Source organism: Meles meles, chromosome 1 (assembly GCF_922984935.1).
Source record: "Meles meles chromosome 1, mMelMel3.1 paternal haplotype, whole genome shotgun sequence".
NCBI lineage: Eukaryota > Metazoa > Chordata > Mammalia > Carnivora > Mustelidae > Meles > Meles meles.
This window is the reverse complement of record NC_060066.1, coordinates 115,769,122-115,793,558: the sequence shown is the minus strand read 5'-3', so window position 1 is coordinate 115,793,558 and position 24,437 is coordinate 115,769,122. Positions and strand designations below refer to the sequence as shown.

At 47.7% G+C, this 24,437-nt stretch overlaps 1 protein-coding gene across 1 annotated transcript in view; it reads right to left on the bottom strand.

Moving 5' to 3' along the window:
- Positions 1-3,907: 3,907 nt before the first annotated feature.
- CD58 (CD58 molecule) overlaps positions 3,908-24,437 on the bottom strand; it is a 39,036-nt gene continuing 18,506 nt past the window's right edge. Inside the window, exons 3-6 of the mRNA XM_046017718.1 lie at positions 18,188-18,451; positions 10,848-10,934; positions 8,489-8,525; positions 3,908-4,149 (exon numbers count right to left, since the gene is read on the bottom strand). Of these exons, the coding sequence (XP_045873674.1) occupies positions 4,140-4,149; positions 8,489-8,525; positions 10,848-10,934; positions 18,188-18,451 (398 nt within the window). The 3' untranslated portion in view covers positions 3,908-4,139. The remainder of the gene's footprint in view (positions 4,150-8,488; positions 8,526-10,847; positions 10,935-18,187; positions 18,452-24,437) is intronic.

Sequence of the window (24,437 nt, the reverse complement as noted above, 5' to 3'; positions counted from 1 at the left end):
CCCCCATGTCAAAAGATTCTAAGTTGAACTCTGGTTCGTGACACTTTCATAGACTCACTGGCTGGTGTTTGAGGCTAGATGATTGTTCTGGACTCTGACTTCCAAAAAGAAGGTTACTTTGTCCTCTGGTAATTTTCAGCCCCAGGCAGAGTGGGGAAAATTGTAGTTGGGATCCTGAGATTAGGGAAGTCGCCTACATCTCCCATCAGCCTCCAGGGCTGAGCCAGGGCTGAGCCAGCTGATGGGGAAGCCTGGTTCTGGGGAGGAGGGCCCCCACCTTGAACTAATAGCTTAGTTCTTTTTGTTATAATAATGGCTTTATCAGGACATAATTCACACACAGCACAAGCCACTCATTTGAAGTGTACAATTTGATGGCTTTAGTCCAACAGTTATACAATTACTACAATATTAGAACATTGTCATCACCCCAAAAAGAAACCATGACCTCATTAGCAGTCCCTCCTTCCCCTGACCCAGCATCCTCCTCCCAGCCCTGGGCCACTAGAAATCCACTTTTTAGCTCTAGAGATGTGTCTACTCTGGACATTTTGCATGGACGAAATCACACACAGTCTCTTTCGATTGGCTTCTCTCCCTGAGCATGTTTTCAAGGCTCACCCATGGTGTAGCATGTATCAGACCCTCGTTACTTTTGTTTTTTTAAAGTAGGCTCCTTACCCAGCAGGGAGACCAGCATGGGGCTTGAACTCATGACCTGATCTGAAATCAAGAGTCGGACACTTGCTTAACCTTCTGAGCCACCCAGGTGTCCTCAGATCCTCATTACTTTCTACCCTGGCTACCAGCCCATTGTCTGAATGGATGAAAGGCACATTCATCTTATCCTCATGGATGGACATATGGCTTGTTCTCACTATTTGGCTATTATGAGTAATGATCCATGAACATGCATACACAAGTTTTTGTGTTAACATGTTTTTATTTCTCTTGGGTATATACCAAGGAGTGGAACAGCCGGATTGTACAGTTGTAATTCCTTCGTTCTTTGTATGTGCTTCCATTTTAGGACTTCCTACACTCACCCCAAGTGCTTGCAGATCTGTTTACCCTACCACATCACAAGCTTTCCTCTCGTACACCCCACAGAACCGGGCACCTACAGTACTAACTATGTGGGAGTCAAATGTCGCTTACAGACACTGCAAGTGAAGCTGGAGAGCTGCCCACCAGATCTAGGCGGGCGGGGTGGGGGGCGTCCCTGGTAACCTTGACGAGCAGTGGGGACCACAGCCTGATAAAGTAGATTCAAGAAAGGAGGGGAGGAGTCAGAAAAAAGGAAGTACAGATCATTTCTTTTGAGAAAATTTTCCATTAAAGATAGTGGAAAATTGAGACAAGGGCCAGTTGGGGAAGTGAATCAAGGGTATTTTGGTTTTTTGAAGATTTGGGAAATGACATTCTGCTTGTGTGACGTAGCAGAAAGGTGAATGCCGATGATGTGGGAGACAGACAAGGAGTGATCTCCTTAAGTAGATGAGGACGGGTGGGATCCCATACAGAAGCAGCATTATAGAAGGAACATTTTGTCCTAAGACTCATATGTTGAACCCTAAACCCCGTGTGACTCTATTTGGAGACAGAACCGTGAGGCGGCAACAAAGGTTACATGGGGTCAGGAGGGGGAAACCTGCTCTGATAGAGCTGGTGCCCTCAGAAGAGAAGGGACACCAGGGCTCTTTCCCAGCCATGAGAGAACACAGCAAGAAGGCAGCCACCTGCAAACCAGGAAGAGAGCCCTCACCAGGAACTAAACCAGCCGGCACCTTGATCATGGACTTTCTAGCCTCTAGAACCGTGAGAAAATAAATTTCTGTTTTTTAAGTCACCCAGTCTAAATTCTGTTTTTTAAGTCACTGGTATTTTGTTATAGTGGCCCCAGCAGACAAAGACAAGGTGGGGGAGGCTGGGTTCAGGTGGAGCAAGGACCATTCCAACAGTCAGAGGAGGGGAAGCAAAGGACACGGCTGCCAATGCAGCCGGGTGTGCAGACACGTGGCGGGACGTTTTTCTGGATGCTTTTGTTTCAGTGACAGAGGAAGTGAGGCGAGCAGCCGAGCATGCGGACCCAGGGCTACAGGTCTAGGAAGAGAGAGGAAGAGAGAGTGAGCAGACCAGGGCAATGCTGCAAGGCCATCTGAAAGCCACTGCAAGCCCCCTGGGGGGTCTGCAGTCCAAGATGACCCTACTCAGCCCAGGGCTGTCTTTGCCTGCAGGGGTGCTCGGCAGCTCCGGTGCGGGGAGGGAACCAGCAGAGGGACTCTGCCCACCTTGTTAGGATCTGGCCAAATGAGGACAAGTGGGAGGGTAAAAGAGTAAAGGTAGAGGAGTCACTCTCACGATGAACATGGAAACCCAGCATGGCTCGGGGAACAAGAGGTCGCTGTGGCTGCAGGCCAGTGGGGACCAGTGGGGGTCTGTGGAGCAGAGCCCTCAGGGAGAGATGTGTAAGATGGGGAGAGGAGCAGGGACACTTGTAACAGGGACTGTGAGGGTCTGCGGGCATTGCTGGTGGAAGGTCAGGGACAAGACCAGGGCAGTGGCTGCTGGGAAGGGACGGGGTGGGGAACAAGATGCTTGGGGCAGACCATGCCAGGGCACTGGATCTGGGGTAATGAAAGCACACTCGGATTCGCAAGGGAGGTGCATTAGGAGAATGATCTGGACTTAGTGCTAAAATCTTCACAGGTTGAGGAACAACGAAGATGCTAGAAAAGGGAATGTCTGGTGGTGGTGATCTGCTGGTTTGCCCATCAGAACTGAGGAAGGAGGCATGGGCTGGAAGCAGAGAGGAGCCAAGAGGACGCCAGGCCTCCTTCCTGCCCAGTGTCCAAGGGGCCCCAGAGAGGGAGCAACTGGTCCTTGAGAGGGCATCGGGAAGCAGCAGCCTCGGGGAAAGTCGGGTTCCGGTGAGAACAGAAAGGTGGAGGAATCTTGCTGCTGCTGAAGGGGTCAGAAACGGCCTTACAGACTGTCTAGAGGTGAAGGTCTGGAAGGAGAAGGAAGGTCTGGGAGTCCCAGCCTCCCCACAGGGCCTGGAATAAAAGGGTTTCACAAGATGAGCCAGACACACACATTGATAGGAAGCTTTGCTGCCCAGAGCTGGAAGGAGCAGGGGGAAGTAGGGCTCTTCCCAGGAGTACGCGGGGCTCCCAGGTCCCTGCCTCATTCTTGCTGATAACTGTGAGGGGGCCAGAGAGAGCAGTCTCATGGGGTGAGCACGCTTTGCCTTGGTGTAATAAAGCGGTGTTTCCTCTTTCAGGCTGAAGACTCTCACGTGACAGGAGCTCCAGGGGTAGTGTGGGTTCAGGAGCTAAGGGCCTTGGACGTTGGTATATACGATGGCCACCGGAGGGAAAACCAGCGCCAATGGCCACCCGAGGGGAAACCAGCGCTGTCTGCTTCCTCATTCAGGAGAGGCTGTTGTCCTGCATTTGTATAGGTCTTTAGAGTTTTTAAGAGTTCTCTGTTGTTTCCCTGCCCATGTGACAGCTAACACCAGACACTGAGAGCCTTAAGAGACCCTCATGTGACAAGTCCCTCTGCATGTAGATGGCAGCAATCTGGTCTTAGCAAAGTAAACAGAAGACCCGTGTGTTCTCGCCTCCTGTCAAGAGCTACCGACCCAGCACACGGAATGTGTTTTGTCCATCTCCTCCTCACGCCACTACCGATCCTGCAATGAATTCTTTTCTCTCTAAGACAAAAGAGAAGTGGAGGATGGATCTACGTAAAAAGCCTTCACCTCCTGAGGTAGATGACTCAGAATATTTTTCTGACCTAAGAGGAAAAAATAAAGCCAAACCACCTACCATTTAGGATATATTTACATATTTACACGTGTATATCTGATAGAAAATTGGCAATAAGAAACTGAGAACCAAAAACCATTTACAGTATCTAGTTGGAGACCAGAGCAGGGGTAGGGTAGAAACTAGCGATGGTTAATAGTTGTTATTTCTTCCAAAAAAAGACTCTTCTGGTGGAGGATCACTTCGGATTAGAGTTCCAAAATGTCCTTGAAGATGACAGAATACTTGAATGGCAAATCAGATGGCTTTTGATTCCATTATTTAAATAACTTAGTCACTATACATTTGATCACCTTGAAGTACCGGTCAACTGGGGCTATAAGAAAAAAGATTTTTTGTTAGTAACTTGTAAAATGCAGACCAAGTTACCCTCCTATTCTACTGGGAGTAGACCTTTTACAATGAAGCCATCAAAGCCAAGGGCTCTGGAGCGCAGAGATGGAGGGAGATGGGTCTTGAGCCCTCCTGGGACGGTAGCTGGAGGCCCACTGGAAGTAGCACCTTCAGTGTGAGACACTCACATTCAACCCCGTTTCCTCAAACTGACCCAGTCTCTGAGCATCGCTGAAACCTCCAAAGAACAAAGCTAAGACCTTAAGGACTGTTATGTGAGCTGTCGCTCCTTCTGGGGGTTATCTGCTCCTGGCCACATACGGCTCTTGGGGATGGTTTCCGCCCCTCCTCAGCCTCTCTTCCTGATTAGTCATCTCTGCAGTGATGACAGGACCAGTCCGGGGTTGGCTCAGAAGAAAGGAGTCCAGGCACAAAGCAGCAGCGAAGCCTGGACACGCCCCTTCACACCCAGCTGCCTGTTCTTGCCTCGCGCCTTCCCTACAGCCTATACTTCCTAGGTCAGGCCAGACCCACTGGGTGCAGGCCAGACCACACCAGGGCTCCCCAAATCTCTGTGCCCCATTGGTGACCAGAGATCATAAAGAGTGAGCGCTGCGGTCACAAGGGTTAGGGAAAAGGAGCAGATTATGAGCTTTCCTATTAAGAATCTAATAGGTGCCTGGATGGCTCAGTCACTTAAGTGGCTGCCTTTGGCTCAGGTCACGGTCCTAGAGTCCCGGGATCAAGCCCCACGTCGTCAGGCTCCCTGCTTGGAGCCTGTGTCTCCCTCTCCCTCTGCCTCTCCCCTCTGCTTGTTCTCTCTCGCAAATAAATAAATAAATAAATAAATAAATAAATAAATCTTAAAAAAAAAAAAAAAAAAGAATCTAATAGAATCCAAAAATGGGTGCTGTGAATTTTTGAGGGGGATGAAGTGAGAGGTGCTTCCCAAGTGTGTCCCGGCAGGCACAGCACTCCTCAGAGCAGGTGCAGGGCTGGGTGGCCGCACTCCTCACTCCATCCCTGGGCACTCCTCACCCATGCCCACCCCTGTTGCTCCTCCTGCCTCTCCAGCTCCCCTTCAGGCCGAGACACCCCCTACAGACTACAGATCTTTCTTCCCAGAGAAACAGGGCTCTCTGCTCCCTTTTTAACTTGGGTGACTCTGTGACCTGTCTTCCAGGCGTTCACACGAAAATAGAGATGACCAGCACTCCTGAAAATTGTCGACATTGAACTGTCTGGGTGAAAAGTGTGGTATGATGCCCGTTTTTCTCTCAGCTATCTGAAATGTGCTTGGCTGTCCTTGGATACTTTCTAACTGGGTCTAGCTCTTTCAGACACTGTCCTCACAGAAACATGAAAATTTGGCCTTTGTTCCTGGTGATGCTTGTCCCCTCCCCCACTACTCTTCCAACCCTCTCCGCTCCACCATATATATAACTAATAATTGAGTTTAAGAAAGTCCCACTGTAGCCATAGTGGCCTCTTTAAATGTAAAAGTTAGTATTAAGTAGGTTGTAAAATCTGAATAGTAAACAAAAATGCACCAAGAGCGTGAGTGATCTCCCACACCCAGCTCCAGGCTACCCAGGTCTCCCCAGGATGTCACTTTTACCTTCCAAGACTCCTTATCCCAAGGCAGTGCTTTTCTTGGCTTTGCAGAGCTCTCCTGCTCAAGAGCCTACAATGGCTCCCTATTCTCATACTGCTCCATCTTAATGCTCCTGACTTCACTCTTTTGCCACCTACTCAGCTTGATGCTAAGCAGACCGATCTCTTGGTCAAATAAACCACGAGGGTCTAGCTCCCCTCCACGTCTTTGCCTCTGCTGCCTCCCCAGCTGGAATGCCTTCTCCACTCACCCTGCTCCGAAGATCTAGCTCGCATCCCACTCCCCTCAGAGCCTTCGTGATGATTCTGGCCTCTTCATCTCCCCTCAGGTGGCTGCCCAGCCCAGACCATCCCCACCACACATGCTGGCCCACTGCCCTGGGCCTCAGCCCATCTGTTTATGTACTCGTCCACTCTCTCCAGTGTGCCCACAAGCTGCTCAAGGGGGGAGTCCTAACATACCCCTTCTCTGAACCCCACACAGTGGAGGCCTCCCTGGGCACATGATCTTAAGCCGTCAGCGAACACAGTGCCTCACCTTGCTGGCACAGAGGGACCTCCGTGAAAGTGTGCTGAATGGAGAGAGCAGCCGGCGAGGGCACGAGCTCTGGGATACTCCGTCACCTCTGCCAGCAGCCCTGGCTCACAGCCTCCCCTGAACGATGGCGGCAGTCCTGTACCGATGGCCGCCCGTCCGCTGTCACCAGCAGGGTCTCAGCAGAGGCCTGCCCAGAATCTCGCCCTCCCCGGCACTCACGCTCACTGCCGCCAGTCACCTCTGACCACAGCCCCTTGTCCTCTCTCTCCCCGCTTCCCTGCTGGCACTCCTGTTCCTCACCTCACCTACGGCTGCTCACCCTCTCTCCAGCCTCCTCCGCATGGCCTCCTGGCCCATTGACCCCTCACAGCCTCGCTGGGAGGCTCCCAGCGCTGCCCCAGGCCTCCTGCGCAGCCGGCCTCCCTGGTAACCTGGGTGTGTCCCACCTGGCAGCTGGGGAGAAAGGGACCTTCTGAGCCCATGAGTCCCGAGGCAGGCAGGTGCTCCCTGCTGCACAGCGGCCCTTCCTCATTCCCACTCCTACCGCTGACCCCAGGGGTTCTGGAAAATCAGCAACTCACTTAATAAAGCCAAAGGTCTTGCCCACCCATTCTCCCAAGCCTCTCTTCACCCTTAATAAGCAGCCGCCGCCCTAAGGGTCTCCAGCAGGGGCCAGTCTGGCTCTCCTCCCTGACTCGGCACAGCCCAGCTCCTCCACTCAGCCTGTCACCCAAGGACTTGGCTTTCTTGGTGACCTCAGATGCTCAGGGCATCGGTAACTAATGAAGGTGCGCCTCGGGCTGGAGCTCTAGCCGCAGCCCGGAAAGCCACTTCAGCACTGTGCACCAGACCTCGGGACCCGTGTAATGCGCCAGAACCCCACACTCCCCGTGTCACAGCACAGACCCGGCTTCCCAGCCCAGAGCCCTGCCTAGGCACCAAGCGTCAGAATCCCTGCCACTTCTGGCTCCTTTCCTGGATAATAATAATATTCACAACCATCCTAGCATGGTAACATTGATTAAGCTCCCCTCCAAGCCAGTCACTCTTCTAAGCATTCTATTTTTATTAACGTGTTCGTGCACGCTGCTATTTCTATGTTATCACCCACACTATTGTTCCTCCACTCTCGTTACGCCCTTCTTCCACAGAAGACAACTGAGGCACAGAGGGTTGAAGTGATTTGTCCAAGGCCTGGGAGAGATGAGCTGGCAGAGAACTTGCACCCCCGGCCAGGGCAGCCTGCCTGCTTAGCTGGAATGTTCGTCACCGGGACTGCCACACCTCCCCCCGCACCCAGCCCCCCAAGCAGCCCTGCCAGGACAACCATGACTCAAGCTTTCTCTGCTTGGCTGCACTCTTCCATTTGTCCAGTAGCCAGTGTCCCCATCTCCAGCCTCTTGTCTACTAACGCCCCCTACGTTGTCTGACACATAGCTCTGCTCAGAAACCCTCAGTGGTTTCCCAGAAAAAAAAGACACAGACCTCTTGGCAACTCTCTCAGTATCTTGCCTTGGCCCAGCCTGCCGGTCCAGCCGCAGCTCCCTCTACTCACCGACATTTGCTGTCCCAAAGAGGATGATTCGTCACTCCCTATCCTGCCTCACAGCCCTGAGCCCCTTTACTCTTCCCACCACCCCCTAAAGCCCAGCTCCCAGGCTCTTGCCTCCTGACTGCCAAGGACCTGGCAGGGGACTGGGGTCCTTCTGGAGCCTCCATAGGGGGAGTTTAGCCACATTGCTGCTGCTGACTGTGTGCATCCTAGCTTTGGCTTGTGATACAGGCCCAGCTCTGATCCTGGCTCCCGAAGTGAACCCAATCCTTGGTCCAGTTCTCCGGGGACAGGAGAAGGAGGCTAACAGTAAAACCCTCCGAGTCTGAAGACCCTGATTTGACCCAGCTCGACGACGTCTTAGCAACGGGCCCCAACTTCTCATAGTCACTGTCTCTGAGCAAGTGGTCACGATACCCCCGTGCAAGGCCCACTGCGAGGGTGGGAGGAGGTGATACCCGCAAACTGCTGAGCCCAGCACTGATGTCACTTATTACCATTCAAGACAAGTGACAAGATACACATGGTCCCCAAGAAAGAGGCGGCCCAAAACAGGCCTGTTCTGGCTCTGCTGCATGATACCTAATTTACCCACTGCACAGTCTACGGGGTACTTACTCGGTTCTCTCTGTTTCTCTGCCACATTTCTGAAAACCTACAAAAAATGAAGAAATTTTCAACTCAGGTAAAGGACTGAAAAGCAAAGATGAACGCTGCAGTTCCTGCCTGCCTGACGGAGACCACTACACCACAGACAGCCCTGTCGAGCTGGTCTTCCCACCCTTCCAAATGCTGAAGCCAAACTAACTGCAGAGGGGGTCCAGGGATGTGTTCCAAGATGGCTCCTCACATGATAGGAAAAGAAATGCAAACACTGCTAACAAAAATGGATATTTCTATGGCAGCCCATGCACAAAGCTAAAGACATAGGGCAGGCTCTGACGGCGTTGGGTCAGCGCTGCCCAGGAATATGTGAGCCACCCAGGTCATTTAACAATTTTAGCAGTTGTGTTACAAAGTAAAAAGAACTGGTTGAAATTCATTTTCAAAATGTTCTAATTTTGAAATTAAATTTGTTTAATTTTGACACTATAATTTTCAAAACATGTCACGAATATTATTATTTTAACGGTAATCAAAATAAACATTACTAATGAGATATTTTGCAGCCCTTTCCAAATACTACGTCTTATAAATTCGGTGTGCATTTTACATTTACGGCATGTGTTTTTGGACTCCCATGTTTCCAGAGTTCAACGACTGGCTCATGGCTTACCATTTTGGACAGCGCCATTTTGGATGTTAGGATATGGCTTCCATACACGTACACATCGGTGTCCTCCCATAAAAGGCATCAGCCCTCGTCTGGAGCCAGGCTGGTGGTCCAGCAGCCTAGTCCACAAGCCTGACTGAACTCGTCCTGGTGTCTGTCACCTACAACTCACCGCCATCCCCCTCAGAAGGCTCCATGCCAAATGCCTCCGCCTTTCCCAAGTTATGGCTTTAGGGTGGTGAAGCCAGCTGAAGTAAGGATATTTTTCAAGATAATTTTTTTTCAGGTTATAAGGTGCTACGGGTACTGACCATGGGAGTAATTTCCTCTCCACTGAATGAACTTTTTAAAAAAGTTAAACCACCTGACTGCTTTGGAATTATATGGGTACTGAGTACACCTTTTTTTTTTTTTTTGGTTCAGGTATTCTGATGATAGACCCACAAAAACTTTGAGTGGATAATGATTTTGGTTTCTGGGGACCCATCTGTTATGGAGATGATGAAAAATGATGCTGTTCTTTGGGGATTAAAAATAATTCTTTACAAGAACATTTGAGCTCCCTAAATATTTTACTCATTGGTAATGAAGCCTCAAAACTTTCTTCAGCTGATTTTTATATCTTATTTAAAGGAGTGTTGACTGACTCATGATCTACTACCTAGGGATCCTCGTGGTATTTGCAACCTATAATATGGAAACAGTATCCCTGGTATATGACATGGATACACAAGTTAGTGGCCATGTACCAACAATAGTCTCAGACAGCACTGGCAGACAGATGATGTCTGCGATGATGGAATTCTTCTCTATCTGGTCTGTCCCATCATGGTAGCCGCTAGCTCTGTGTGGCTACAGAGCACTTTACATGTAGATAGTTCAAATGAGGAAAGAAATTTTAAATTAAATTTAATGAATTGGCTTTTATATTTAGACCACTCCATGTGGCCAGTGCCTATGGTACTGAGCAGCGCAGGTCTAGGGGAACATAAAATCTAAGTTGGTCCAAGACATGCATGTGAAATGACGTGGGTCCCACATGCCATCACGTGGCTGAAAGGTGACTCTTCTGCATTCCCTGTGGGAGTAACAAATCAGCCTTGCCAAGAGCCCTTTCAAGAAAGCAGATGTGGAGAAGAGCAGGATGGGGGAATAGCCCACCCATTCTCCAAGGCACATGGGCTGCCTTCCAGGCTGTCCCAAATGTCTAGGGGACTGAGGATGGCTGAAAGGCAGTGCAAGTAATATGAGGCCATTAGGACCCGCTCCAAGTCACCAAACCCCAACAACAGCTTCCTCCTCCCTGGGACCCCCTTCTGGGCTAGAAGAATGGAAAGTAAAGCCCTGGCAGCCAAGAGCAAGGGGTCTTTTGCAAAATCTAGCTTGGAGACCAGAGATATCATACATGTTGACACAGACCACAAGCAGAAGGAGGCTGGGGAACATCCAGCGGAGTTCCCACATCTGTAAAGCCCCCTATGGCCTACGGATTCCTTCCCCCCTAAGACCATGCAAAATCTTGGCAAACCTGGCAGACCCAGCAACTTTGCATGATGAGGAACACAGGAAGAAACAGAAGCCTTGGTTTCTTTCCAAACGCCTAAAATTTCAAACTTCGCTTTAGTCTCTAAACTATTAATTTTCTGGTCTTTGAAAAACCAATTCGAGTTTGAAATGGATTTTTTTGAAAGAAAGGATACATACCTCTTTTAAACAGCGAAACAGTTACTACTGCTAGTAGGGCTACTAAGGCTACTGCTGGTATAATTGCAAACCTGTTCCTTGAATGTTCTGTAAAAAAAAAAAAAGAAAACTGATGAGAAAGAAGGAAATACAATTAGCCAGATTGATCAAAACAGAGTCTAGGTGATTCTTCTTATTTGCAGATTCCATATCTGCAATCCGCCTACTTGCTAAGATGTATGCGTCCTCCCCATGTCCATGCCACGGCAGGTTCATGGTTCCTGGAGGACACAAGCAGCAGGACGGCAAAAAACCCGAGTGCTAGGTGGGCACATCCCCACTGAGGCCGAACAGGGCAACACTCTGCCTTCTTGAGTCCTCTCCTCTAAGGTAAGTAAGTGTCCTATTCCTGGTCAGTGTACCGCCACATTTTTCATACTTTCGTGCTTTTTGTTGGCTAATTGTCTAAAACAGCCCTGGACACAGTGCCAAAGTGCTGTGTAGCGTTCCTAAGTGGAAGAAGGCTGGGATATGCCTTTCAGAGAAAATATACGTGTTAGATGTGTTTCATCTAGGCGTTAAGTCATGGCGCTGTTGGCCGAGAGTCCAATGTTCACGAATCAACAACACATCTATAATAAGGCATCTTTAAATAGAAACGCACACAAAACAAGGTTGTTTACTGATTTCTTGCCAAAAATGTGACCAGAAGCTTGCAGGAACCTAACCCTGCATTTCCCAGAAGCAACATTCAGTATTCACTAATTCTGTATTCATGGTGACTTTATGACATACGACTACCGCAGATCAAGAGAACCAACAGTATTTATAAATAAACTTACCCGTATACGGTTGATACATAGCAAGCCCAGTGCTATTTATTAAAAGATGCAAACACTACACTTGAAGTGTTGTTTCCAGCTAGCCCACACTGTCTGTGGAAGCTTAACTTAGCAACACGTGTCTGGTAGGGCACTGTGGGGGCAGTGTGTAACAAGGGCTCTGTAAAAATGTCCATCGTAAAGCAGCTACACGGTGTGCCCACAGTCTCACCGAACCATCATAAGAGTTGGAGTGTTCTGCAAACCTCTTGCTGCCTCGGTTTCCTCCAGGGGTGACTAAATGGGATTGATACGTACGCCTGTCTCAGAGGGCAGCTGTGAGCATCAGTTGAGTTAAGATCCCTGAGAACAGCTATAACCTATCCCCATCAACCTACTGAGCAGATCCTCTTGTATTGCTACTGACATCCTTTGACCCTGCAAGTCCATTTCTACAGAAACAATTAGTGATGTGCTCTTCCCCTCCCTCCAGAAAAGGCTCAAAGATGTTTACCTCAGCTTTCCTGACAATATCAAAAAGCAACACAGGGCACCTGGGTGGCTCAGTGGGTTAAGCCTCTGCCTTTGGCTCAGGTCTGGGATCCCAGAGTCCTATCGGGCTCTCTGCTCAGCAGGGAGCCTGCTTCCTCCTCTCTCTCTGCCTGCCTCTCTGCCTACTTGTGATCTCTCTCTGTCAAATAAACAATCTTAAAAAAAAAGGCTAAAACAACCTATGTGTCCTCAGCAGAAAAGCAGGACATATTTACAAAGTGGACTCCATCCAGCTGCTAAAAATCCAAAGGCAGAATACCTAAGCATTTGGCAAAATGATCCCAGGGCACTGCTAAGGGAAGGCTGGGGTCACGAACAGCAACCACTGAGGGTTAAGAGAGAAGGGAGAGGCTGGGGAGGGTGGCAGGGAGGGGAGAAAGTAAATGAATAAATGAGAATGTGAACACATACCCTTTCCTCTTATTCAGAACACAGATGGGTTAGAACAAACAGAAAGTCACCCACCTATTTGATCGGAGCGGCCCCCGACCAGAAACTGCTAGTTACCTCCCTGTAATGTCCCCTATCCTTCCCCCCTCTTTAGTGACAGAATTCAGATTTTCGGCTGGGCATGCTATCACTCCACTCACAGATTAGTTCCTCAGCCTTTCTTGCAACTAGGCTTGACCACGTGACTAAGTGCCGGGCACTGAGCTATAGGGAGGGTTGTGTGGGATTTCTCCAAAGTCTCCCCTTTCTGGATCCTGCTGCCTGAACCAGTGGGCAAGGCGGGAGGAGCCAGGCTGCTGCTGGGTCTCTGACAACTTCATCGAGCGGCAATACGTCCAGGGCTGCCTACTTTGGATATGTATGTATGTATGTATATGTATGTATGTATACACACACACACACACACCCCTCGTAGATAGATAGATACAGATAGATTCTAATGTGAAAAAAGCCATCTACATTTTCAAGCCACCAATATTTTTAAAAAAGTATTCTTTTCAAACAGCTGAGTCTAACGGTACTTGATCCAGTCCCTTCCAAAAACCTTTCTCCCAGGGATGATGCCATATGCCACCCCCGCTCTGGACAGCAGATATTCAGGGGAGATGCCAACACAGTAACACAAGTTCTTCAGTCTGTTCTTCCTCGGTGCCTGCTGCACGGACAGATGCTCCCCCCTCTTCACCTGGCTCCTGATTGAGATGCCACCTTGCTGGAGTTTTCTTCCTGCCTCCTGGGAGGTCCTTCTCTGTCCCCTCTGTGGGACCCTTGTCCTCTCAACAGCCTCGAAATGCTGGAGTCCCTGAGACTCAGTCCAAGTCCACTGCTCTGTCCTATCTGCTCACCTAGTCCCACGGCTTTAAATGCCGACTATATGCTGATTCTGCCCACACTTACTTCTCCCGTGCTAATGACTCCCCAGAGACCTAGACTCAAATCAAAGCGCCATACCTGAGGTCTCCACTTGAAATCTAACAGGCATCTCGAACATGTCCCAAACCAAACTTCTCAAGTCCTCCACACACCCGCTGCCCTGCTTTCTAGTCTCAGTAAATGGTGACACTGTTCATCCAGGGGCTTGAGCCAGAAATCTGGGGGTCATTTGCACATTTCTTATTTGGGACCCTTCTCCCCTGCTCAAACCATTAGAAATTCCTTGTGGCTGTATTTCCAATACGTACCCCAACCTGAACCACTGCTCCCAATCTGCTGCCATCACAGTCTTCTGAGACACCATAACCTCTGGCTGAGACCCAGAGTTTCTAAATTGGGTACATATACCCCAGGGAGTACACGAAATGACCAGCGAGGTGCAAAAAAGCGAGACCCTCTATTTACATTTGCTACTTTTATCAGTCTTTACGTTTTTCCGATTTTATGTTTTAAAATGGTACCAGTTAAGGCACCTGGGTGGCTCAGTCGATTACACATCCAACTCTTGGTTTTGGCTCAGGCCATCATCTTGTGGGTCGTGAAATCGAGCCCCACCTCAGGCTCTACACTCAGTGCGAAGTCTGCTTGAGATGTTCTCTCTCCTTTTCCCTTTGCCCCTCCCCCAACTCATACATGTTCTCTCTCTCTAAAATAAATAAATACATCTTTAAAAAGAAAATAAAACGGTACAAGTTATAGTCATCTATTGGTCCCCATACCCAACTCCCCGTTTTCCTTTGGGAATAGAACCCCTGTGTTTTAAGTCGGTGCATGCCCGGCCAGCCAGCTAGTAAGGAGGACACTTCCCAGTCTCCCCCAGGGGCCGTGGCCATGAACCCAGTCTGGCCAAGCTGCTGGCCCTGGAAGTGATGCCTGGCACACTGGGCGGCTCTTTAAAGGGAGGGACTGTGCTCGCTCCTCTCCCTTCCCACTTGCTTCAAGGTAAGTAGAGAAGGGAGCCCCAGTTTGACTCCAGAGAGCACAATTTTTAAGTCATACACATTTTGGTATATGTTTCCAAAAGATAAGGATTATCTATAAAGCATAACCATGCCGTTATCATAGCTAAAAAAACCCAAGTCCTTGATATAATCAAATATGAGGTCACCACTTAAATCTCTCTTATTTTTTCACTTTTTTTTGTTTGAATCAGGATCAGACAAGGTCCATATATTGCAATTAATTATAGGCTTCCTAAATCTCTTCACTTTTTAATTTCCCCCTCGCCTCTCTCTTTCTTCCCCTTATAATATAATTTATTTATTAAAGAAACTTGATTCCTGGTTCTACAGACCCCCCCCCCCAAGTCCATACTATCATTTCAATGGTACGGTTTTCTGGCAGCCAAGTCCTATGTGTGAGTTAAAATTTATTTCTTAATTTGACTTATTTTAAGACACACAGAATCAGGGTGATGTAATAAAAAAAAAAAAAGGCTCCAGAATTCAAAGACCTAAATTCTAATTCTATCTCCACTACATAAGTAAACTTGGGGAAACCACCCCAGCTGGTAGAACTTGTTTCCTCACTCTTAAAAGGTAAACAACTTCTTATAAGGTAAGTGACTCCTATGGGGCCAGTTTGGAATGGTGATAGTGGGCAGCCAACAAGACGATTATTGGGGAGAGCCTGCCAGAGGGCAGCAGGCTGGTCCATGTGAGTTAACAATGTTTCACTGATAAAATAGAAAAAGTCTGGATTAAAAAAAAAATCAGCACTTAAAAAAGTAACACCCAGATTTTAACCACTATACCCACACAAATTTATCTGTTATGATGCATGCAACTCTACAGAAAGTATTCAAAAATCATCATGGGAAGAAAAGAGATCCTAGACGTTTATTGTCGAGAAGAATCATTACGATCATTAAATCTGGGCCCCAGATGCAGGGAAGAAAAACGTCCTCCAACACTTGCTTAGTGGGTCCCCAGGTATATGTCTTCTATGTCAGGACTACTCTAGGATTTATTTATTTTTAAGGATTTTATTTATTTAGGGGCGCCTGGGTGGTTCAGTGGGTTAAAGCCTCTGCCTTCGGCTCCAGTCATGATCCCAGGGTCCTGGGATCGAGTCCAGCATCGGGCTCTCTGCTCAGAAGGGAACCTGCTTCCTCCTCTCTCTCTCTGCCTGCCTCTCTGCCTACTTGGGCTCTCTGTCTGTCAAATAAATAAATAAAATCTTTTAAAAATTATTTATTTATTTATTTGACAGAGAGAGAGAGAGCCCAAGTAGGCAGAGGGGCAGGCAGAGAGAGAGGGAGAAGCACATTCCTTGCTGAGCAGGGAGCCTGATGTGGGACTCAATCTCAGGACTCTTGGAATCATGACCTGAGATGAAGGTAGACCCTTAACCCACTGAGCCACCCAGGTGCCTCAGCACTACTCCAGGATTTAAATGACCTAAGAATTACCTAGAACTGTTTCTCAAACTTTCAAAGTCTATAATGCAATGTGAACTATTAGTTTGGAGGGTAATGTAAAAGAGAGATGAATCATCATTATTGCATAACCAAGAGAGTCTGTTTGCAAATTAACAACCTCTTATCATTAAGGAGAGGGATGTGATCATGACTATCTTTTCTCAAGGTATCCACAGGAAAGGGCATCTTACTTGGACATTCCATTCCAATGGTCAAGGTTAAGTGAAAACCTATGCAAGGGCAAAATGCTCGGGGCACAAGAAGCTTTTCAAGATTTCAACCATCTGGTTTATTCTGCACGCAATACCTTCTTTCTTTTGTTGGTTATGGGCATCCCTCACACACACACACACACACACACACACACACACACACACATACACACACACGTAAGCCAAAAAAGCACACTGCTTTTGTTTTTTGTTCCCACAATAAGGCAACTATCTGCCAGCATCAAATTGCATTGCCACACCTTGGATATTACATAACACCCAGTAAGTGGAATTACTAAAGACATGCAGAACAATTGTCGTGGACTTTGCAGCTGACTTTCTAATCTTCTGGACAATTGTGTGACTTGCACAAAAGGTACCGTCCCGAGTGATATCTCTGTGGGTTTGGTCTTTTTACTGCCTTTGGGGGTCAAAACCATAGGTTCAGAACTGGAACTCATTTTGCACTTCATCTTGAAGTACTTGGTTGCTTTACCCAGGAAGTCACACTGCTTAGTCTGAAAATGATATAATGAACTTAATGCCTCCATGTCATTATTTGAAAATTTTTGGGGTGCCTGGGTGGCTCAGTTGGTTAAGTGTCTGACTCTTGATCGCAGCTTAGGTCTTGACCTCAGAGTTCAAGCCCATGTTGGGCTCCACCCTGGGTATGGAACCTACTGAGAAAAGGAGAGAGGAGAGATGGAAGAGAACAGAGAGGAAAGAGGAGAGAGAAGGGAGAGAGGAGAGAGGAAAGAGGAGATAGAGGAGAGAAGAATGAGAGAAGAGAGGAAAGAGGAGAGAGAAAAGAGAGAAGAAAGGAGGAAAGAGAAGAGAGGAGAGGAAAGAGGAGAGAGAAGAGACAGGAAAGAGGAGAGATGAATGAGAGAGGAGAGGAAAGAGAGGAAAGGAGAGAGAGGAGAGAGGAAAGAGAGGTAATAGGAGAGAGGGGGAGAGAGGAGAGAAGCAAGAGGAAAGAGGAGAGAAGGGGAGAGGAAAGAGGAGACAGAGGTGAGAGGAGAGAGAAAAGGGAGAGGAGAGAGGAAAGGAGAGAGACGAAAGAGGAGAAAGAGGAGAGAGGAAAGAAAATTTTCAAAAAGGACAGTACATTGGTAACTCAGGGAGAAGGGCTCACTAATCAAATATAATTCAAGGTTTTTTTATATTCATTACACTAACCGCCTTTTTCTGCTTCAGTTGCCTGTTCAGAAAAAATCACCCCATCACTGCCCAAGGGAACTCACAGAGTCCTGTTCACTATTTACAATGATGATATTGTTCTGCATTACAGTGTTCACTATTTTCATCTCTTTTTTTATGTTCTAATGACCCACTTTCAAATTACCAATCCTTTTGTCTGTAAACTGGGAATATAATGTAAAAAAAAAACCAAAAACCGCTAATAAAAATTGCAAATTACAAAGGTACATGAGAGTTGAACAAAATAAAAGGGCTGCAGCCAAGACAGATTGTCATCCCATCCAGGGAGCAGCCGAGACAAGGTACCAAGTGCACATTCTTGCGGCACACAGGCAGCCTTCAAGAACACGATGGTTATCAAGAACATTACTGAGTACTGCCGTGAACAGTTCCAGAGCTCCCGAGCCCAATGGTCTGACTTCAAAACCAGGCTCTGCCCCTCACTATCTATGATCTGAAGCAACCACGCTGAACTCCCCACGTCCAGGTTTCTCCCCATAAAATAAAGATAATGGCTGGTACCCAACACCTGCAGCTGGGGGAGGACTGACTTCATGAACTGATCAGAACAGTGCTTGGCCCAGCAGAGGCTGAGAAATGGCAGCTGCGTGTCTATAATACAGGGTCCATGAAAACCATCCCTCATCTTACATTTCAGATGTGAAATGCAGGTGAGCATCTCTGGTTTGAAACTTCCGAGCCACCTGGGGTGGGTCCCTGGACGCATCCCCCAGTAGAGTATCTCTGCCATGACACACTGGGTTGTTTACTCACCGTCTGGAACACAGGTTGCTAAGACAAGCGAGGCTGTCTGTTTGGACAACGGACTGAAAACAGTACAGTGTATTTTCTGTGAGAGATCGTTGTTCTTCTTAATCAACACTTCAGACGTATTGGCGCCATTTTTACACAGTGCCGGAAAGCAGCTCCATGAATAGTTTAAATGTTGTGTGAAGTTGTAAGATTCTGGGATCCTGCAATTGACTGTAATGTCTTCAGCAGCCAAGGTGCAATTTAGTGTTGGAGACGGAAGAGGACCTGGAGAAAAGAAATGTAATATTTAGTATAGGAAAGAGGAACATTTAGGCTCATCGTCCGTGAAGGGATGAAGAGCTCCCAGCTTCCTGATGAGCTAGAAAAGACAAAGAGACCCCCCTCCTTGAGCACCCAGGGGACAGAATTCCCTCTCTTCTGGGTCAGATCTTCCTGCTCAAATTCAGAATATACGCAGACACTAAATCCCTTATCCTCCATGCAGGAAGCCACGAGTTTCCACAGAATAGCAGCAAAGTCAGGTAGCTGCAAATCCTCGTCTGAGCTGACATGAGGATTTAACAGTTTTTTTTTTTTTTCACTTACTTCTTTTTAATTTTTATTTATTTATTTATGTAAAGATTTTATTCCCTTATTTGACAGAGAGCTAGGCAAAGAGCACAAGTAGAGCAGCAGGCAGAGGGGGAGGAAGAAGCAGGCTCTCGATCCCAGGACCCTGGAATCATGACCTGAGCAGAAGGCAGACATTCAACTGACTGAGCCACCCAGGTGCCCCTATTTACTTATTTTTTTCAAGTAAGCTCTACACCCAACGTGGGGCTTGAACTCGTGACCCTGAGATCAAGAGTTGCATGCTTTTCCAACTGAGCCAGCCAGGCGCTCCATATTTTCCTCACTTACTTCAAATATCCACTACCCTGCTGTACGAAAAATGTTCTTGTATTTGAGTATAAGGTGGTCCCCAAAACCAAGTGGGGTGCTTCCTAACATATATAGAGGAAACAGTTCATATTATTCTACAATCTAAAAATGTTTAATTCCAAAAGATATCTGACTTACAGTGTTTGCAAAGTATGTGTGGAGCCGTGCCGTGAGCGGGTCCTGCTAATAGGCAGAGCAGGGGATGGCACCTGCCACAGACCTGTCAGTCTGGAGGCCTCAGGCCCAGTCTTTCTCTAGCAGATGCCCCCTACTGGCTCCAGCAGCCCAAACCTGCAAGGATGGGTTAAGAACCATAACGCTAGTTTATCCCATTAGACGTCCGTGTATTTGTTCATTCATAGGCCTTCCTGCATCTCTACCTTGGCCCAACAACTCACCATAAGAAATTGGAGAAAACCTGTACAAATACATGGACTCTCCAGAAAATGGTCATGGTAGCATTTGGATAATAGAATTTCAATGCTTTATGAACATCTATGAAAAAGCAAATTAGAGCAAAGTAACATTCATCGAGATGACAGAATACCATGCTGATATTTAAAACGATATTTTCTAAGGCAAAGGAATGCTTACAATCTAATTATTAATCTAAAATAATCTAAAAACGGGGGCACCTGGATAGCTCAGTTGTTAAGCATCTGCCTTCGGCTCAGGTCATGATCTCAGGGTCCTGGGATCAAGGCCCGCATCTGGCTCTCTGCTCAGCGGGGATCCTGCTTCTCCCTCTCCCTCAGCCTGCTGCTCTGCCTGCCTATGCTCTCTCTGTCAAATAAATAAATAAAATCTTTTTAAAAAAATCTAAAAACGGGGGCACCTGGGTGGCTCAGGGGGTTAAAGCCTCTGCCTTCGGCTCAGGTCATGATCCCAGGGTCCTGGGATAGAGCCCCACATCGGGCTCTCTGCTCCGCAGGGAGCATGCTTCCTCCTCTCTCTCTGCCTGCCTCTCTGCCTAGTTGTGATTTCTCTCTGTCAAATAAATAAAATATTTTTTAAAAATTAAAAAAAAAATCTAAAAACGGAAAATATTCAATTCCTCTTTCCCCCCATCTTCTCCAGACTTCTTTCATACTCAGTTAAGTAACACGCCCGGTTTAGAGACCTGAGTCACCCATGACTTCCGCTTCTGCTTGGGACTTCTTCAGCTGTTAGATTTAATCTAGTTTACATAACTTGTTATGTGTTGCCTGAAAGCAAGCAATGGACACCTTTCTCCAGATTACATTGTAAGCCACAGACCAATAGCTTTTAAAAGAGTAAGAGCTGCTGTCGTCGACTCCAAGTTAGCCAGCCCGGAGCCCTCCTCTCTAAGCCGCCTCCGGTCCTTCCTGCCTACCACATGCCCACAGCAGCCCCAGGAAGCACCTCCCCGAGGCCCCAAGTGTCTCCATGCACTTGAGAACCAGAACTGATGGTTCTACACTCTGCACGTACTTATGCCTCCCTCTGCAACTAAGCTGTGCCTGAAACTGAGCTTTCTAGTTCCCTGGAAATGTCCACAGAAGCATTTCTCAACTCTCAGTGGGCATGAGAAATCACCAGGGGTGTGTGTTAAAAATACAGATTCCTGGGCTCCCCCCCACAAGGATGCTGATGTGGGTGCTCCGAGCGTTCTGTCCCAGATTCTAGTGTAGTGATCTGGTTCGGCCAGCATCTAGTGTTTCGTTCAACACTTTCCGAACTCAACAGTGGCGCCTCACAAGCCCCCTTCGGCTGTACGTCTGTGGAAGGTAAGGACTTGACATGCCTCAGCTCTTACCCATGGCGCCTGACCCAACACAAAGCTCACGGGTGGCTCCTCAGTGAGGAGAGCGGACGCTGGATGGAGGGAGGGATTCTCTCCACTGTATAAAAGGTAAACGTCATTGGCTCCCCTCTGAAAAGGAAAGGTGAGCTGGCTAAGAGCCTGACTGCCTGGGTTCATACCGCAGCGTTGCCAGAAGAGGCACGTGCCCTCGGCCAAGGTACTGAATCCCCGTGGCTAGGTCTCCTCTCCTGCATTACAGGGAAACCAACAGCACCTCCTCTTCCCGATGGGGATGAGGATCACAAGAGGTGACATGGTAATAACTGACATGGGGGCTAACACGCGCTGCCTGGCACGGTCACATCAGCTGTAATAGAACGCACGGCAGGAAGGTGAGCACCCCCCTCCACGGGCGTGCGTGGAGCTCCAGCTGGCTGTGTGACCTTGGCCCATGGCTCTTGTGGTAGCCGGAACACGTTCAAGAAACCAACCAGCCCAGACCCCTTGTTCTACAGATGGAGAAGGAAGTCCATGGCTAAATCGATCTCATTTTCACCTGTGAAACGGAATGTAATACTCTGAAAGGTTGGAAAGGTCTAGTGGAGTATGAAGAGAATTTGAAAGGGCCCACGTGGGAGAGCTGGTGTAATTTTGCGTGTTGTTAGAGCGCACGGAACCATCCAAAAGCTCTTTTTGGTGGTCTTGCCACAGCAGGGCCACTGGAAGAGCCCGTCCCGCTCATGGGAAAGGATGCAAACCCTCCTCAGGTCTGCTACAGCTCAGATCTCTGCTGAGAATCCTCAGCTTCTCTCACTGCCCACCGGACTTCCCAAGGCCACAGCGAACAAGTATGAGTTATATCTGGACCTCGAGCAGCATGAAACTGATAGGAAACGTATTCACTTCATCCTTAAGACAACTCTGTCCATTTACAATGCATGAATCCAGTGCACTGCTCTGTAAGATGGAGAACTGCTTCTACAGATCTGATGGTTATTTGCATATTTCTCTTAACTTTAGTAAAAAGTCATACCACTTCAGATCGTTTAAGGATTGAGCAGTTAATTCTACTTATATAAACATCACCGCCTTCAATGCAGCTAACGAGAGAAAGAACTAATAAACACTGGTGGTGGAAATTCGAAGGGGATTTTGAGGGAAGAAGGAAGCCAAATACGAACTTACACACAAGGAAGTGGATGGCCTGAAGTGAGGGGGTGCCAGGAAATCCCCCTGCCTAAAATATCCTTTCTGAAAATCTCCCATTAGGTCTGGTGTCTCCGGAAGATCACCGAGTCACTTAGGTATTAACTTACCCTGAAGGAAGTAGGCCTTCCTCATTTAAAAAAAAAAAAAAAAAAAAAAAAGGATGACCAATCGTTTTGTCATTCATGTGTGAAATCCTGAGTCATCTTCTATCTTTTTATAACCCAAATCTAAATTCGCTTGACTCTTTCTTAGAAGTATCTTCTCTTTCTCTCCTTTCCCAACATCTACCAGCAACACCTGTCTCTCTAGAAGATAACAGTCACTTCCAACCTGGTGTCCCCCCTCTGTAATCCACCACCAATACCTACCATCTGATTAATCATCTGAAAATAGAGTTCATCAAGTCATTTCTTTGCTCCAGGATCAGATCCAGTGGCTCCTCAGTATTGCAGGCTAAAAGCCAGACTCTTGAGCCAGGACTTGAGGTCCCACCCTTAATGCTGCCCACATCACTGCCTCCTGATCAACACTCACCTCTCTTGGGCTTGCAGGTCTTTGCTAATGAGGCTTCCTAAGGGTTATTCAGTTGGGCTGACTCCTGAAATCATGCACCTTAGCTGAATGACCAATTTTAAAAATCAATTTATTTTTAACCCTTTCATCAAGTTTAAAAAGTTAAACATATCCAAAAGTCTGAATGCAGTTTTACAAACTCTTATGAAAGGGCTCTTCAAATGTTTTCCATTGATATCTAAATACGAAATCAATCTTTTTAGTTGCTGGTTCTATAAACAGCCAGATCCCCAACCTGCATATTTTATAAATTCTGCTTCTCCAAAGGCATGCACTGGTTCTCCTAATGGGATGCCTCCACACCTTAACAAGCCTCACTCTTCTAAATGGAGTTAATCATCTTCTGGACAAACCAGCCACCCAGTCTGAAAGTCCCCATTTCTGTCAACTCCCCCTCCCACCTCCCGGTCGCCTGGTTCAATTGCTTTCATTACTGTAATAAATATTTATTGAACACCTAGTACCTGAGTTCTAGGGCTACAATGAAATTCTCTCTTCTTCCCAGTGTCTCCAACAGACCAGGCAGGTGAACTTGTGAATAATAGCTACTCCCCCAGCTCCTCACCCCCTCCCATCCCACTGACACTGCCTCAGACAGGACCTGGAGAGCTCAGCCTTGAACTTCTACACTGGACTTTCTGCCTCTTCTCCCTTCCCTGCAAACCATTTCACACACTTTGCTACCAGATGAATCTTTCTAGAACACCTCTGGCATAGAGGAGGTAAGGCTAGAATGACACCCTCTTCTAGGAGTAAACAATGAACCTGGGACCCCAGAGAGGGCCAAGATGGGTACGGGTTGAGCTGGCAGTGCTGAGGGGCAGCACAGAAAAGGCAGCCAAAGTCAAGGGCAACACTAGGACACCCAAGAACAGAAAGAGGTGATCATGGATGCCAGATCTCATACGCTCATACGGCCTTTCACTACAGATCTTAGCTTTAGCTCTGAGTGAGATGGGGCCACTGGAAGGTTCTAAGCTGATGAATGACACGCTTTGACCTCTGTTTTAAGATCACTCTGGCTGCTTGCGTTTAAAAATAAACTGTGGTCATAATACGGGTAAGTCAAATCATTATGCTGTATACCTCAAACTTATACAGTGATACAGGTCAATTATGCCTCGATAAAACTGGAAAAAAATTAAATGTAATTAAATCTGAAAATAACACAAAATGCTTCCTGTAAGGGGCAATGGTAGAAGCTGGGTGACCAGTTAGACGGTCGCTGCAGTCCTCCAGACAAGGATGAAGGAGCCCTGGCTCAGCCCCAGAGGAAGTGGCGAGAGGTGGTCAGAGACTGCAAAACCAGCAAATTTCCTGGTGGAATAAACATGGTGTTCGAGAGAAAGAGGAAGAGAAACATGGTGTCGAAGATGACATCAAGGTTTAGCCTGAGCAACTGGGAAGAAGGAGCTGCCATTAACCAAGCGGGGGAAAGACTTGGGGAAGAACAGGATTTAAGGGAAAGTTGATGAGCTCACTATCATCAGACAGGCATCCAAGTGGAAATCCAGAGGAGGCGGTTCGAAACACACGTCAGTGGGGCCCCGGGTCAGAGCTCTCAATCTGTGTTATCAGTATCAAAATAGTATTTAAAGCCCGAAGCCAGGATGAGCTCACCCAGCTGGGTGTGAATGCAGGCAGAGAAAGGTGGCTCAGGCCTTCAGGTCTCCAAGACCTGCAGGTGGGCAAGATGACCGAACCAGCCAAGCAAACCGGGAAGGAATAGCTAGTGAGCTAACAGAAAACCAGAACAGGGTGGGATCCTGCATGCCCAGAGAA